At 45.8% G+C, this 17,083-nt stretch overlaps 2 protein-coding genes across 4 annotated transcripts in view; both read left to right on the forward strand.

The window, feature by feature from the left end:
* L1TD1 (LINE1 type transposase domain containing 1) overlaps positions 1 to 17,083 on the forward strand; it is a 119,550-nt gene that overhangs the window by 40,691 nt on the left and 61,776 nt on the right. The window lies entirely within an intron of this gene.
* Positions 5,665 to 17,083, forward strand: part of CYP39A1 (cytochrome P450 family 39 subfamily A member 1) — a 53,811-nt gene continuing 42,392 nt past the window's right edge. Inside the window, exon 1 of one of the 3 annotated variants that reach the window (XM_083606612.1) lies at positions 5,665 to 7,040. In XM_083606612.1, coding sequence (XP_083462738.1) covers positions 6,861 to 7,040 — 180 coding nt within the window. In that variant the 5' untranslated portion in view covers positions 5,665 to 6,860. The remainder of the gene's footprint in view (positions 7,041 to 17,083) is intronic. The other 2 variants (XM_083606611.1, XM_083606610.1) reach the window with 2 other exon arrangements.

Genomic DNA, 17,083 nt, shown 5'->3' on the forward strand with positions numbered 1-17,083 from the left:
AGGGCGCCCTGCCGGGGCGCTGCTTGCAGGCGGACAGCCGGAGCAGCCGAGCTGTGGCGCCCCTTGTTTCCGCCCGCCGTCCTTTCACCCCGCGACCTGGACACAGGTGCCTTCCGCCCCCCGCCCCGCGGGCCGGTTTCCTCAATGGCTGGAGCCAAAGGTGTCCGTCGTCTTCCTCCTGCTTTGCCATGCCTTCAATGCCCCACAGACAACACCTCAGACAAGTTTGGCAGGCGCTCCCTGCTTTTGTTGCTGAGCTGCCTTCAGAGGGAGCTAACATTTGGGTTACCAGCAGAAATCAGTATGTCAAGTTGAAGCAAGGAGAGGAGGTTTCATGGGGCCAAGTCACAGGCAGGCAAATGCCCTTTACCCTAAGGGGCATCCAGTCCAGTCTCCTGCAATGCAGGAATCTTAGCTGAAGCATCCAGGACAGATGGCCTTCCAACCGCGGCTTAAAAACCTCCAAGGAAACCTCCCACCTCCCAAGGGAGACCATTCCACTGTTGAACGGCTCCTGAAGTTTAGCTGGAATCTCCTTTCCTGTGATATGAAAGCATTGGTTCAAAGCCTGCCCTTGAGATAGTTGAAGATAGCTATCATATCTCAATCTCCTCTTTCCCTGGCTCCTTCAATTGTTCCTCATAAAGCTTGGTTTCCAGACCCTGGATCACCTTGGGTGCCCTCCACTGCACATGTACCAGCTTGTCAATAACTTTAAATTTGTGTGCCCAAAGTTGGACGCAGTATTCCATGTATGGTCTGACCAAGGCCGAATAGAGTGGTATGATGACTTCCCTTGATTTGGACATACTTATCTTGATGCAGCCTAGGTTAGTGTTAGGCTTTTCTGCTGCTGCATGACACTGTCAACTCGTGTTAAGCTTGTGGTCCACCAAGGTCCCTAGATCCTTTTCACATGTAAGCCAGGTGTCCCCCATCTTATATTTATGCATCTGGCTCTTCCTGCCTACTAAGTACAGAACCATACATGTGTCCCTATTAAGATCCATTTTGTTAGTTTGGGCCCACTTCTCCAATCTGTTAATGTCATGTTGATTCCTGATTCTGTCTTCTGCGGCATTAGCAGATAAATAAATCCAGTATTTTTTCAAGATTGCCTATGAATGTAACAACAGTATTTGGATATTATAGCTCCATCTACATGTATGACAGCTTGGAAGATAAACAGATATTTTACTCAGTTCATGGTCAATTTATTTATATACCACATTTCCCACAAATATGTATGTGCTGAAAGCAGTTCACATAAAAATGTTTTAAGTACATTATTGAGATGTAATAAAAAATATAATGTCATTACAAAAGAATCCAGCATTAGCATTCATTAAAATTTAAGTGAACATAAGTTTGTCGGAATTCAAGCCTTAGTCAGAGGAATTGGCCACTCTCCAGGTGCCCGGCTTGGATTCCTTGTTGATCTCCCCCGTCAGCGACTCCCGGTAAGACAAGGCGAGATCTCTTATCGGCGATCCTTCCCAAACGTGAGAAGAACACACCATTCCTCCCCCCTCATTCCCAGGGAGGGGAGAGAGACAGACAGAAATGTATTTACATGCCTTTATTTCTGTCTTTCCAGCAGTACAGAGAAAACGTGTCTGCACTCTCTTAACATCAACAGCAGAGAGAGAATAACTCCTCCCATGTACTTCCAGTACAGGGTCATGTGACACTCTGAGCTAACATCCGGTGCTCAGTGCACAGAATAGACTGTCCCTTTGTTCCCACGGTACAGTCCCAAAACATCAACATCCTGTTTGGCTTTCCAGCCATCTGGAGCACTCAGCCAGCATTGCTCCTTTTCGTAACATCCTCCCCCAAAAGAATCAATGCGTGTTGCGGCAAGCAAAGCGTGATTCAGAGAAGAAAACAAACAGTTGTTATACACATAACACTCCCCTGTTGTTACAGTTCCACCCTTGGAACTCCTCGCCACTGGTTTCCCCAGTGTACCTCTCTGGTTTTCTGGCTTCCAAGGAATGAGTGCATCTGCACTACCTTGGCTAGCAACTCTCTGTTGTGTCTTTGTCTCTGACTTAGACACAGCTCCAACCTGTTCTCGGTTGTGTACAACAGCAACACATGCAACAGCTAAGTTAGCAAACTCTTTTGAGTACCTTTTGGGTGGTTCACCCTTTGTAACTCTCTCAGACCTGCGTATGAGGTGCTGATCCTCTCTGCTCACTGGTTCAGTCTCAGGACTCTTAGGAGAACCAGTTCCAATAGTAAACAGTGGTTCATCCTTCACCTGTGAAGGTCTATCCATTGAGTGAGATTTCCTCTCAATGACTGTGACAACCGAGCTCTCTGAGCTATCACTGTCGCTCTCAGTACCACTGTAATCTGTAAAATCATCATCATCATCTGAATCGTCCTCTGTGGGAAATGTGTGTACTATCACTCTCTCCTGTTCAGGAGCACTCTCTAGAAATCTTGTGAGAATCACCTGACCAGATTCAGACAAAATTACTCTGTAGAGACCCTTTTCATATCCCACAAAAATGCCTCTGGCATTCTTTACTCCACCTGGAGCTTCTGTCCTCATATGAGACCCAAAAACCTTGAAATGGGCAACAGAAGGTTTTCTATGGAACAGTTTCTCAAAAGGAGAACTTCCCAACTCTTTTGAAACCTTTCTCACCCACGCATAACAAAACGACATTAGCGACTCCGCCCAGAAATCATGTGGCAGATGTGAACTAAGCAATTGCGCATTCATCCCCTTTTGCAATTCTTTGTTCACCCGTACACAGACACCCCTGTTCCACGCTTCTGCTGAAACAGCAACCTTGTGTCTTATCCCTTTCTTCTGCAGGAACTCCTGAAAATCCTGTAAAAGAAAAATCCGCTTCTCATCTGTTAAAAGACAATCAATGTTAGCATCATGCATATTTTTAACCTTGTCACAAAACTCCTGAAACCTTTCCAAGGCTTCCTGTGGCCTCTGTAACATATAAATCCAGACAAAGTTAGAGAAATGATCCACACACACAAAATAAAATCTTGCATTGCCTCTAGATGGTTCTAGAGGACCAATTACATCAGCATACACCCGCTGAAAAGCTCTGTCGACCCTGGCCATCTTCTTGGCGCTCGTTTTGGTCACACCTGCGAGAGAAATCAAGTTAGACTCAGAATTACATTCCATGTAATCACTTTGCTCATAAGTCAACAAATACAGTCCATCTTTCTCTCTGGCAGAAAGATACAACTCTCCATCTTTGAAGATCTTGCAGCTCTCAGCATCATAGGACAGTTTCAGTCCTTTCTTTGCAATCTGCGAAACACTCAGCAGATTGAACTTCAATTCAGGAACCAAGTAAACATTGTGTATAGTCAGGTTCAGACTCTTAAGATACACAGTCCCTTTCCCAGTCGCGTCCAGCTCCTGACCGTTGGCTTGTTTCACAGCGAAGCTTTGCTTCTTAAACGTTGAAAAGAGTCCTCTGTGTGGGGACATATGAACAGTACAGCCCGTATCGATCACAAACGAGTTTTCAACATCTGGCGTGGTTCCTTTCGCCATCATGGCCTTTGCAGGTTTCACCGAAGACTTGGTATGACCTTTGCCTGCTGCCTCAGGCTTTGCTGAGCGGCTCTTAGCTCCTTTTGGCTGGCGTGGCTTCTTGCAGTTCCGCTGAAGATGCCCAGCCTGTCCACAATTGTAACATCGGACAACGTTCAAAGCTACAGCATTCTCTCCAGTAGCAACATCAGTGGGGGAATTAGAACTCCGTTCCTCCCTCCCCCTGTCCTTCACTTCCAGTGCAGCAAGGCAGTCGTGTTCATTCAAAACAACGGCACACACCCTCTCCGTGGTCAAATCTTGAGCCGGAAGGGAACCAAGCTGACTGGCAACTGTTTTGTAAGTCCGATTTAGGCTGTTTATCATCATAAAGCAGAAAACTTCCTCCTGTAGACGGAAATTGCGTTCCACCATCTGTTGGCGCAGATATTTCATTTCCGTCAGGTGCGCTTGAACATCTCCATCAGGCGCAAGCCTCAGATTGGTCAGCTTCTCAAAATACAGCAACGCTGAAGAACCAGCATCCCTCTGATGTGTTCTACGCAGCATTTGCCAAATCTCACGCGCGTATTCCAAATCCTGAATATGCACAAGTTGATCATCTGAGACACACAGAATTATAGCCGTCCTGGCCTTTAGATTCTGTGATTCCCAACCTCGCGTTGTCGCTGCAGGAATGGGGTTATCAATCACATCAAAGACCCTCTGATTCTGCAGCAGGGCCTTCATCTTTACAGACCAAGATGAATAATTGTCATTAGTCAGGGGAGGTGGGTAAGGTTAGCCTCCCCCCTTCTTGGCATCCATTTTGAATCCAAGTCTCTGCTCTCACTTTCGAGCCAGTAAAATCCAAAAGTCTTTTCCGGGGTGTTTACTGCCTCTCTCAGGCAGGCAAACTGCAAGCTGTCTCAAAGTCAAAACAACTTTGAGTTCCCAGGCTCTCACTGAGCCAGCCCCACGTGTCAGTAACTTTCGACTGTACTGACTGTCGTTGCCTAGCAACTGTGCATACCTTTCTTCAGACAGGATTTCTTATCGACCACAGGAATGCCTGGTATGCAAGCCTTTGCTCTCAGAGCTGTTTTTCCAAACGCAGCTCCTGTGAACCAGAGAATGAATCAATCTGCGTTCACACTTCTAGCCTGAAATTTCAGCATACCCTTTGGGGCTCCGTTGCTTGGAAAACACCCCCTCTCGGTGTTCAGCCGTCTGTTCAGCTTCTGGCTGCAATGCAGACATTATCTTATTTCCTTGGTGCAGAGGATGGCACACGATCCATCAACCTCTCACCTCTCATGCTGATTCCCATGGATCAGATAACCAACGGCTTCTGCTACCAGTTGTCTGAATTCAAGCCTTAGTCAGAGGAATTGGCCACTCTCCAGGTGCCCGGCTTGGATTCCTTGTTGATCTCCCCCGTCAGCGACTCCCGGTAAGACAAGGCGAGATCTCTTATCGGCGATCCTTCCCAAACGTGAGAAGAACACACCATTCCTCCCCCCTCATTCCCAGGGAGGGGAGAGAGAGAGACAGACAGAAATGTATTTACATGCCTTTATTTCTGTCTTTCCAGCAGTACAGAGAAAATGTGTCTGCACTCTCTTAACATCAACAGCAGAGAGAGAATAACTCCTCCCATGTACTTCCAGTACAGGGTCATGTGACACTCTGAGCTAACATCTGGTGCTCAGTGCACAGAATAGACTGTCCCTTTGTTCCCACGGTACAGTCCCAAAACATCAACATCCTGTTTGGCTTTCCAGCCATCTGGAGCACTCAGCCAGCATTGCTCCTTTTCGTAACAAAGTTCACCAATATTAAAAGCAAGGCTTTCCAATAACTTCCTATCCAAAAGTAGCCCAAAAGCTGATGATGCTAGTACCTGGCACCCCTCGACCTATGCCTCAAACCAAAAGCCCAGAAAGCCCATGGGCGTAGCCAGGATTTATTTTAGGGTGGGCAGGCATTTTGTGGGGGGGGGGTGCAGAATGAGTTATATGCGACGCAGTCAGATAGTTAAGTATTTTTATTTATTTACTTGATGGGGGGATAGCTCCCCCCCCCGCCCTCCCCGGCTACAGAATTCTTCTGGGAGGCTCTCAGGCCTGGAGCATGGGGCAAGGCAGACAAAAGCAGTCATTGCCAAATGGCACACACAGAGTCTTTCTCCCCTCACAGTTCTGGAAGCAGGTCCCTCATGAAGGCTCATTGTAGAAACACAAGTGCAATGTGCTTGACTTTTTTTATATAAAAAAAGTTTTATGTACAAGGAGTCCTCAACTTACACAGGGCTTACATTCTGGGGATCACACCTAAAGCTAAAATTGGTCACAGTAAATGGCGAGTGGGATTGCCAAAGTCTTTTCCCCCAGATGCCCATCCATTTCTGTCCTCTTTAAAGAATAAAAATTTAAAAATAAAATTTTGCCAAGGGCATAAAGCTGAATGCACACAAGTTAAATATGCATGAGTTACAGGTTTACTGTACACCACTCAGAAAATCTGAATATTAAAAAGTATATAAAGACCTAGATAAATAAATGAGCAAGCCAGGTGCTAGAATCCCTGAATACAGAGACCCAGAGCTCCTTATGAGTACACACTGCTCTTTTCAGCCCCAAAATACAAGGGGAAGAAAAGGGGAATCTTCCAAATAGCTCCCGTGGCTAGAAGCCTGCAGATAAAATGTGGAGAAAAAGCTGAAAGAGCTCAGGTCATCACAGCTAGTCATGTGGTGAGCTTCTCCATAGTCTATGTGATCGTGGATGTGAGGAAAGTCCTGTCCTTTTGAACTACTGGAGTGCACAGAGAGAGACAGAAATTAGTAATGATCAGCAGTTGTGACACATTGCTCCTGGACCTGTATGCATTGTGTCTGTTCCTAAATGTCTGTAAATACCAAATGTACTCAGGCTCAGGCTCTGTGGCTCCAAAACTATAATACTGTCTATTGATATAAAAAAAATATCAAGGCAATGTATGCACAGTTAAATAACAAAGGATCTATTTTCATTATTTGGAACAGAATAGCTTACAACAGTTAATATTGGACAAGAAGGAAAATGAAATATGGCTTCATGTTTCAGAGAACAGAGAGAAGAGAAGTCCATTTTGAGGGTCAGTTAGAAAGTAAAACTAGCCTCTCCCAGAGGCAAGCTGAACTATGTAATAAACTTGTCTTTTATCATAGCATCCACAAGAAGGCAGCAGTACAAACAAGATTTTTTTTTAATACTATCCTGAGGTAACCACTAGCAGCATTATATCTTACAGCGGCAGCCTGTGTCAGAAAAGCAACTGCTACAGAGGAAAGAAGATGGAAATCATTTTGGCTCTCCTGTTTACAGTGGTTCTAGGTTTTGTTGCCAAGCATATTTTCTTTCCATTCAAAAACATCAATGAGCCGCCTTGTATCCGTGGCTGCATCCCTTGGTTCGGAGCTGCCTTCAAATTTGGGAAAGCTCCCCTTAAATTCATCAAACAAGCCACACTCAAGGTAATAACTGTGGGTGCCAGGGATGGGGAGGGAGAATGAATGAATGAAACCATTTAGTACAGTCACAGACCAGAGATCGGGGAGGGAGAGGATGAAAAGGCTTGAGCTTGAGCTGAACAAGCCAGGTTTCTAACTTACCGTATTTTTTGCTCTCACTTTTTCCCTCCTAAAAAGTAAGGGGAAATGTGTGTGCGTCTTATGGAGAGAATGCAGGCTGCACAGCTATCCCAGAAGCCATAACAGCAAGAGGGATTGCTGCTTTCACTGCGCAGCGATCCCTCTTGCTGTTCTGGCTTCTGAGATTCAGAAATTTTTTTCTCTTGTTTTCCTCCTCCAAAAACTAGGTGCTTCTTGTGATCTGGTGTGTCTTATAGAGCAAAAAATACGGTGCTCTGCTTTTTACAATTTAATATGTTTGTGTTAGCTGACTTATCAAACGATTTATATAGTCTGAATTACTATGATAGAATAACATGCTGAGAGAAATGCTAAAACACGTATTTGCGCTCTCTCTCTCTAGCTTTAGGGCGCTGTTCAGAACAATGTGGCTGTTCTTGTCTAACAGAACAGTTCCCCTTGAACAAGCCAAGTGTTAGGTTACTAAAGTTCATGTGTGCTTTTCAAGCTGTCCTGAAAGCTGCTCAGTGTTGAAAGAATGCATTAAAATAGAATTCTACGAGAGTCTTATAAAATGAGTATTTTCAAGCACTATGTATACAAATGTGTTTTTTATAATAAATTTTGCAACTTCATTGTAATGCAGTCTGCTTTTCCCCCCTTTCACAACAGCTAAGAGATTTTAGATAATACTGTAAGCCATTTGTTTTCAAAAATCCATCAATGTCCCTTTCATTCTGTGGCCCTTGTGCATATAGTTGCTTGAAATACTTCTGGAAACAGTTTCTAATCTCATTTGGATTGTTTATGTCTTTTCCTTCTACTTCCAGGTTTGTAATTGTATTTAATTTTTGTCTTTTTTTCAGTTGCCAAGCCAGTAACTTCCCACATTTGTCTGCCGATTCAAATGTCTTCTGTCTCATTTGTTTAATTTTCCATTCTATTTCCTGATTCATCAATTCCATATATTGTGTTTGATAGATCTTTATTTCTCTCAGAATCTCTTGTGACTTCGGCTTGGCTCTCAATTTTTTCTCACCTTCTTTAATTTTCTCCAAAATTTTATCTTTTTTCTCATTTTGCCTTCTCTTTTTTAATGCATTCTGTTGTATCAGAAACCCTCTCATCACAGCTTTACTTGCATCCCAGATTACTCTTTTTTCCACATTTGTTGGCAAATTTAATTCAAAATAGTCTTTTAGAGTCTTTTGGGCCTTGTTGTATACTTCTTCATCTCTAAATAAGGTGTCATTCATCCTCCATCTGAAGGTGACGGTTGTTGTTTGCTTCATCTCCATCTTTACAGCATTATGGTCAGAGCAAGTTTTAGGGCAGATCTCCACTTTTTTATCTTTGGTGCCATTCCTCTAGTAATCCAAATTTGGTCAATTCTGGTCCATGTCATCTTGGCTTCAGAGAAAAATGTTCCCTCTCTCTCCAAGGGTTCTTAGTTCTCCAAATATCAATCAAGTCCATATTATCAGTCATTTCGAAGAAAGTTTTTGGTAGTCTACCATCTTTGGTGACTACCTGTTTTTGCGCCTTGTCCATATTAGTAGATACAACTCCATTCATGTCCCCCATCAGAATTATATTATAGTCCATAAAATCCATCAAAGTCTCATGCAACTTCTTGAAAAATTCCGACTTCCCCTCATTTGGTGCATACACACCTACTATCAAAAATTTCTCTCCTTGAAACTGAATTTCAATTGCCAAATACCTTCCTTGTTCATCTTTGAGGATAAATTTCGGTGAAAGTTTCTCCTTTGCATAAATCACCACTCCTCTCTTTTTAACTTTGTCAGACGAAATAAACTCTTGCCCTAATCTTTTATTAACAAGTATTTTCCTGTGTAGCCTCGTAACATGTGTTTCTTGTAAACAAATCAAGTCCAAATGTTCTTTCTTTAATATGTGAAAAATCTCTTTTCTCTTTCTAGGAGAGTTCAGTCCATTACAATTCCAACTTAGAAGTTGCAGAGACATGATTGGTTAATTAATTTTCCCTCCCACTGCACCAAGTTGTTGTTCTTCTTCTGTCGGTGGCTTGTCTCTCCCTAAGCCGGAGCGTCCAGATATCAAATTTGCTATCTCCAAAAGTCCTTTTCCTGACGCCAATAAGTCCTCACCAGATTCCACTTCCTTCTGTAGGTCCTCTTTGTGATCTTTCAAAAACTTGTCCTTATCGTTTACTGTCCTTATTCTTATTTTCTTTCCTCTATATTTAAAAGATAGGCCTTGGGGGAATTCCCACCTGAAAATTATTTTATTTTTTCTCAGCAAGACAGCCAGATCTCTGTAGTAGGCCCTTACCTCCAAAATGTATTTAGGTATGTCTTTGAAGATTTCCACAAAGGTATCCTCAATTTCCAAGGTTCTTTGATAGTGTAGGTTCAGTATTTTATCCCTTCCTTCCTTTGTTTTTAAGGTAATCAAACAATCTCTTGCTTTGTTCTTTCCTTGTCTTCTGCCAAGTCTAAATGCACTCACTATCTTAAATTCTTCTTCCCCCAGATCCTTCTGCCAAAATTGTGACAATTCCTTTGTGAGAAATTCTGCCAGATTATCTTTCTCACTTTCTGGCACGCCTCTGATTCTTAAATTTCTCTCCTTTCTTTATAGATCTATCATGGACAGTGTCAAATCATGCTCTTCTAACTTTTTATATACCGGTGGAATCTTTTCCTGAGCAGCAGTTGCAATTTCCTTGGCCTCTTCAGCCAGTTTTCTAGTTGAAGCCGATTCTTCCAGTAGTTTTTCAATAGACTGTGTATTAGAGTTCACCTTTTTTCCTAATTCATTAATACTTGAAGTATTCAAATTAATACTTGAAGTATTCACATCAATTTTTGCAGAAGCCTCAGCTACTTGTCTATTTGTCTCTTCCACCTTATTGGCCAATTTCTCCAAAATTGCATCAATCTTACCCAATGCTTGGGCCAAAAGTTCATCAGTTGACATAACTTTTGGTTTTACCTGTGGGGCAGCAGCTCCTGCTGTGCCCGCTACACCCGCTGTTGAAGGCCTTCTTGTAGTATCAGCTTTGTATTGTCTACCAGACCTGGTAGTTTTTTCCTGTGTCAACTCTGTTTTTTTATCATCTGCCATAACACTCACATACACTCCCAAGGTCAGTCACACACTTGGAGAGTTTGTTTGGAAGAAAGAAAAATTTTCCCACAGCAGTGCTTATTGTCTAGAATGTCATTGCAACATAGTCACCTCTAGGGGTCACAGTTCCAACTTCTTATTGCAACTTTATAACAAATAAAGTTCTGATAAAATCCCAGTATCTTAGTATCAAATTTTCAGTCCCAAAAGGTTACTTTAATTTCCAATGTATTTTGTCCACACTGTATCCTTTGCAGAGCTGAATCAAACTTTTTTTCCACTCTCAGTTTGACAGTTCCCTCTAATCGGCTTCCCTGTCATAGGCAGTCCGTTCCCAGGTTTTAAAGTCAGCAGATATATTTTAAAATTTTCCTTTCCTTGCAGGGCAAATATCTTTCAAATGTCTCCCCACTGTTCCTGCCAACAGTGGGGGAGTTTTCCTTTTTAGTGCTGGATTTTAGTCCTTCCAAAAGCACGTCTTTCTTAGTCACAGCTTTACAGTCTCTTTGCTTTGATCTATTAACAGTCCGGGAAGGCAGACTTCCTGTTTTTACCTTTCCCGTTTCGGCCGAATTCTTTAATAATTTCTTCCAAATGTATGTCAAAATCCTACTCACGGGTAGTTGTTTTCAAGTCCAATTATCCAGTAAAGAAATCAGCGCTCTCCGACCCTGGCTGTGCGGCTTCACTTCGCGGAGACGGGTAGACAGCTCTCAGCTCCGCAACCCTCACCCCCGGTCCGATCCGGAGCCTTTAAAAAGGCTCCTTTGCAGCGGGGGGGGGGCACAAATGGAGCCCGCCAAGCCTTCAGTTCACAGGCTTCCCCGCCTGTGATTTTTTTCAGGTCCCCGCTTCGCCGTAGCGGTAGAACCCCAGCTCCACGAAGCCGATTTCCTCCGGAGTTCAGAGGAAATCCGCCATTACGGTCGCTGGCGCTGACCGGAAGTTTTCTGCATTTTCAATGGCATAAGTAGGCAGAATAACACCGGACATGTAAAAGTGGGAGGTGTCTCTCTTTCTCTCTGTACTCAGGTGATCCCCAAATTAGCAAAAAATGAAACCTAATAGGGAAAGTTAGAACTGTGCATATGTTCCCACACGCAGGAAAGAGGTAGAAACAGAGTATAAACCACATTCATAGAGTGGGAAAGATTGTGCATAAGGAGGAAGGAGGAGGAGTAGCAGAAATGCAGAGTGAAACTGGGTAGGAGAGGCAAGCAAGGACAGAGACCAGAGAGGAATTGAGGTTTGTGTGGACCACAAAGCACTTTTAAATCAGAGCCATGTAGGGGAAAGGCGGTGTGCTTGCAGCCCAGCAAGGAATGAATGGCTGTGGCTGCCAGTTTGTCTTACTCTATTTCATCACAACAACCACACTTGGCATTTTGTTTTTTGTATATCTCCCACCCCAACTATTATCCTGCTGATCTTCAGAAATGGGTAACAGGGTGGAGATACCTTATGGGTGCATTGCCTCCCCCTTGTTCAAAATCCATTCCCTAGAACAATGTTCCTCAACCTGTGTGCCGTGGTATGTTGGGCTGGCTTGAATGATAGTCAGGTGTACTGCAGGCAACACTGGCCTCTGTCCCTGTTTCCTCCCCTCCCTCCTCTGATGCCCTCTCGTGTTTCTGCCTCCCAAAGGCTTGTGTGGCTGTTTGTTGCAGCAGCCCTGGCTATAAGCTCCCCAGGCGAATGATGCCTCTGGGGCTGGCCAGGAGGTGCTGGTTGCCAGGAACTGAGGCAGCCTTGGAGTAAGCAAGCAAGCAATTGGGTGAGGCAGCCCAGCCAGCCGGTCTACCAGCCCTTGCTGTTGGGAATAGATGGAAAAGTGGAAGGCTGGGCATGCAGGCAGGTGCCACGATTGCTTTTCTTGTGCTTGCTGTGTGCAATGTCTGCCTGGGAGCTGAGTTTCTGGTGCCGAAGGGGAGCCAATGGGCAGGACCCAATGGCTCCCCCTAAATGTAGTTGTATTAAACTACTTAACTTTTTTATTATAAAAATTACATACCGGTATTTTTATATGTAAAAGATTACATATAATCACATTACGTAACATCGTACCCTCTTATTTTATCTCTTTGGCTCAACTGAGCCTAATGACTTCCCTCCCTCGCGTCTGATGGTTTACAAAATTAAACTTTACATCTTTACATTTCGCTTCGTTTCCTATCCTTGTTGTATCAGTAACTAAAATATTATATTACTCAACCTGCATAGGTAGCAATTTCATCTTACAGAACTTCAGATAACCATGCTAGTGATGTTGATTGCTTACAGTTGTCTTTCAAATATAATATAAATTTGTTCCAGTCCTTTTGGAATGCTTGGTCTCGCTGGTTCCGGATTCTTCCTGCCAGTTCGCCAGTTCTGCAAAGTCCATCCGCTTCATCTGCCGCTCTTCTTTTGTTGGTAACTCCTGTTGTTTCCATCTTTGGACTAACAAAATTCTTGCTGCAGTTGTTGCATAGTCTATTCTTCCTGCAGTTTGTTTTATATATATATGTGTGTGTGTGTGTGTGTGTGTGTGTGTGTGTCAGGGAACTGCCATCAGTGCTGGAGGGAGAGAGCAAAATCCAGAGGGATTCCAGAGAGCGTCCCGGGATTGGGAGAGGCAGCCCATCTTCTGGGGAAGAGAATCAGCGTAGCACCAGTGGAGAAGGGGGGCTGATGGGGGAAGCGGCAAGGCGGTCCCATGACTCCTTGCCGGGAACCAGCGGGGAGAGTAGGGGTCCTCCTCTGGCAGCTCGTGTAATTTATTCAGCAGAGACTTCGCTCTGGAGCACCAGCTCCACCTGTTGCCACTAGATTTTCCATTGCAGGTGACCACCATCGATGGCAGGGAACTCCTGGGAGGGGAAGTGACACACCAGACACCGCCAATGCGAATGAGTGTCTCCAGGCACACGGAAACCATTGCCTTTCACGTGGCCACGCTGGCAGGACCCCCAATAATACTGGGAATGAGCTGACTGGCAATACATGACCCAGTGGTGTCATGGCATCAGCGGTCGCTCACCTTTGGGTCAGCTTACTGTTTAGAACACTGTCTGGGAGGGAAGGAACCAAGAATGACTGTGGCCAGGGTGGCTGGGGTGGCCCTGGAGCAAAAAAGGGAGGTGCCACCACAATATGCTGATTTGAAGGAGGTCTTCAGCGAGAAGGAGGCAGACAGACTGCCCCCCCCCCACAGGCCATTTGACTGCCAAATCAACCTGCTTCCAGGGGCTCAGTTACCGGTGGGTAAACTGTATGCCATGTCCGACCGGGAGATGCAGGAGTTGCGGCAGTTTATTGACAAGAACCTGAAGAGAGGTTTCATAAGGGAATCAAAGGTGGTGGGGGGCAGTCCGGTGTTCTTTGTGGACAAAAAAGAGACTAATTAGCCCAGATTAGTTGTGGATTACCGGGCCGTAAACCTGGTGTCGGAACCCGTGACTTTGCCAATGCCCAGGATTGACGATATTTTGACACGTGTGAGGCAGGGGAAGATTTTTACCAAGCTGGACCTCAGGGGAGCATACAATCTGATTAGGATAAGGGAGGGGGACGAATGGAAAACGACCATGTTCACCCCCCTGGGGGCTTTTGAGTACTTAGTCATGCCATTTGGATTACAATCGGGGTCCGCCTGCTTTCAAGCCTTCATGCACCATGTGTTGGGGCCCCTGCTGTACAAGAATTGCATAGCCTTTTTGGATGACGTCTTAATCTATTCGGACAATGAAACGCAACACGTCAGAGACGTCAGGGAGGTGCTACAGAGATTGAAGAAGCATCAGCTGTGGGTCAAGCTGGAAAAATGCCAATTCCACGCCAGGGAGGTCGAGTTCCTGGGGTACAGGTTGTCAGACAAAGGACTAGCCATGGATCCGGGCAAGGTGAAGGCAGTGCTGGAATGGAAAGCCCCCAAAAACAGAAAGGATGTGCAGAGGTTCCTAGGCTTCAGCAACTTCTACAGGAAGTTCATAATGAACTTCGCTCACTTGACAGCGCCCATAACGGATTGTCTTAGTAGCAAAAAGAAGTTCGCGTGGACAGAGGATGCGTAGCAATCCTTTGAAAAACTGAAGGAGGCGTTCGCCTTGGAAGAGCAGCTCCTGCACGTGGATCCGGAGAAGCCCATGAGACTGGAGATGGACGCGTCCGACCGTGCGATTGGAGCGGTACTTTTGCAGCCTGGGGCCAGGCAGAACTGGAGGCCGTGTGCCTTTTTCTCTAGGAAGCTGAGCAAGTCGGAGCAAAACTACACGGTGTATGACCGAGAACTGCTTGCGATCTATGCGGCATTTCGACAATGGAGACATCTATTGATAGGGGCGCGGCACAAGATCCAGGTCTGAACTGACCACAAGAACTTGGAATACTTGCGGACCGCACGAGTGCTCAACCAGAGACAGATCAGATGGTCCCAGGAGTTCGCCAAGTTTTTCTTCGAGATACGATACATGCCAGGAGAGGAAAACGTAAGGGCAGATGCTCTCTCCCGGAAACCGGAGTACATGGAAGGGGAGAGGCCACCAGAGACCAGGCACGTGTTCCCCGAGGACCGGTGGGTGTGTGGGGGAGCGTTGGTTGGGAAACAAGAACAGGCAGGGCTCACCAGAGATGATGAGTTTGCTCAGACAAAAATCAGGGAATTCAGGGACAGAAAGGAAGACAATGGAGGGTTTGAGGAAAAGGAAGGGCTACTGTACTATAAGGGGGCGCTGTATGTACCAGGGGAGCCTTTGAGGGGGAAGGTACTTAGACAACTCCATGACAACCCAACAGCTGGGCACTTTGGACAGCACAAGACCATGCTACTTGTCACCAGGCAGTTCTGGTGGCCAAAGGTGAGGGAAGACGTACAAGAATATGTACGAGGGTGCGACCAATGCCAGAGGGCAAAGGGGGAAAGGGCTGCCCCCACGGGGCTACTGGAACCCTTACCTACACCGGAAAGGCCCTGGGAGGTGGTGTCCATTGATTTTATGACAGATCTGCCCAAGTCAAGGGGAAAGACAGCGGTCATGGTAGTGGTCAATCTACTGACTAAAATGTGCCATTTCATAGCTTGCTCGCATGCAGCAACGGCAGAGGAGACAGCCAGGCTGTTTGTGGATCACATTTTTAGACTGCATGGAGTTCCATTGAGGGTAATCTCGGATCGCGGGAAACAATTTACTTCCCGGTTCTGGCGGAGACTCATGAGCTTGCTACAGGTCGAGGTGAGCTTCTCGACGGCGAGGCACCCAGAAACCAACGGACAAGCCGAAAGAGCGAACGGTATACTCCAGCAGTACCTACGCTGCTATGTCAGCGAGAGACAGAACGATTGGGTAGAGAAATTAGCTTTGGCTGAATTTGCGTACAATAACGCTGAACATGTGTCCACGGGAATGAGCCCTTTCATGGCCAATTACGGGTGTCACCCCAGGACCTTCCCGGGGCAGGGGGAGGAAGGATGGAGTGTACCTGCGGCTGAGCAATTTGTGGAGGAAATGGAGGCCTTACACCAGCAACTCAGGCTGAACTTGGAGCGGGCCAAGGAAGTTTACAAGAGGCAGGCGGACAGGCACCGCCGGGAGGGGGAGGCCATACGGGTGGGAAACCGGGTGTGGTTGTCATCCCAAGGGTTGCCCCTAAAGGGAGGGTGCAAGAAGTTGCAGCCTAGGCGGCTGGGGCCTTTTGAGGTAATACAGCAGGTTAACCCAGTGGCATTTAAACTCAAGTTGCCTGACAGCATGAAGATACATCCGGTGTTCCATAGGTCCCTACTTTCACCTTACAGGGAGGGGCGGGAATTCCCGGGACGGGAGGGAGGGGTTACCACCCACCCGCGGGTAGAGGAGAGAGAACACTGTAACAAAGCCACGGAAATACTCGATTCAAGGTGGCGAGGTCGCCAGGTATAATCATAGAATCATAGAATCATAGAGTTGGAAGAGACCACAAGGGCCATCGAGTCCAACCCCCTGCCAAGCAGGAAACACCATCAGAGCAATCCTGACAAATGGTTGTCAAGCCTCTGCTTAAAGACATCCAAAGAAGGAGACTCCACCACACTCCTTGGCAGCAAATTCCACTGTCTAACAGCTCTTACTGTCAGGAAGTTCTTCCTAATGTTTAGGTGGAATCTTCTTTCTTGTAGTTTGGAATCATTGCTCCGTGTCCGTTTCTCTGGAGCAGCAGTAAACAACCTTTCTCCCTCCTCTATGTGACATCCTTTTATATATTTGAACATGGCTATCATATCACCCCTTAACCTCCTCTTCTCCAGGCTAAACATGCCCAGCTCCCTTAGCCGTTCCTCATAAGGCATCGTTTCCAGGCTTTTGACCATTTTGGTTGCCCTCCTCTGGACACGTTCCAGTTTGTCAGTGTCCTTCTTGAACTGTGGTGCCCAGAACTGGACACAGTACTCCAGGTGAGGTCTGACCAGAGCAGAATACAGTGGCACTATTACTTCCCTTGATCTAGATGCTATACTCCTATTGATGCAGCCCAGAATTGCATTGGCTTTTTTAGCTGCCGCGTCACACTGTTGGCTCATGTCAAGTTTGTGGTCCACCAAGACTCCTAGATCCTTTTCACATGTAATGCTCTCAAGCCAGGTGTCACCCATCTTGTATTTGTGCCTCTCATTTTTTTTGCCCAAGTGCAATACTTTACATTTCTCCCTGTTAAAGTTCATCTTGTTTGTTTTGGCCCAGTTTTCTAATCTGTCAAGGTCGTTTTGAAGTGTGATCCTGTCCTCTGGGGTGTTAGCCACCCCTCCCAGTTTGGTGTCATCTGCAAATTTGATCAGGATGCCCTTGAGTCCAGGATGA

This window comes from Podarcis filfolensis (assembly GCF_964270895.1).
Source record: "Podarcis filfolensis genome assembly, chromosome: 3".
In the NCBI taxonomy this organism is placed as follows: domain Eukaryota; kingdom Metazoa; phylum Chordata; class Lepidosauria; order Squamata; family Lacertidae; genus Podarcis; species Podarcis filfolensis.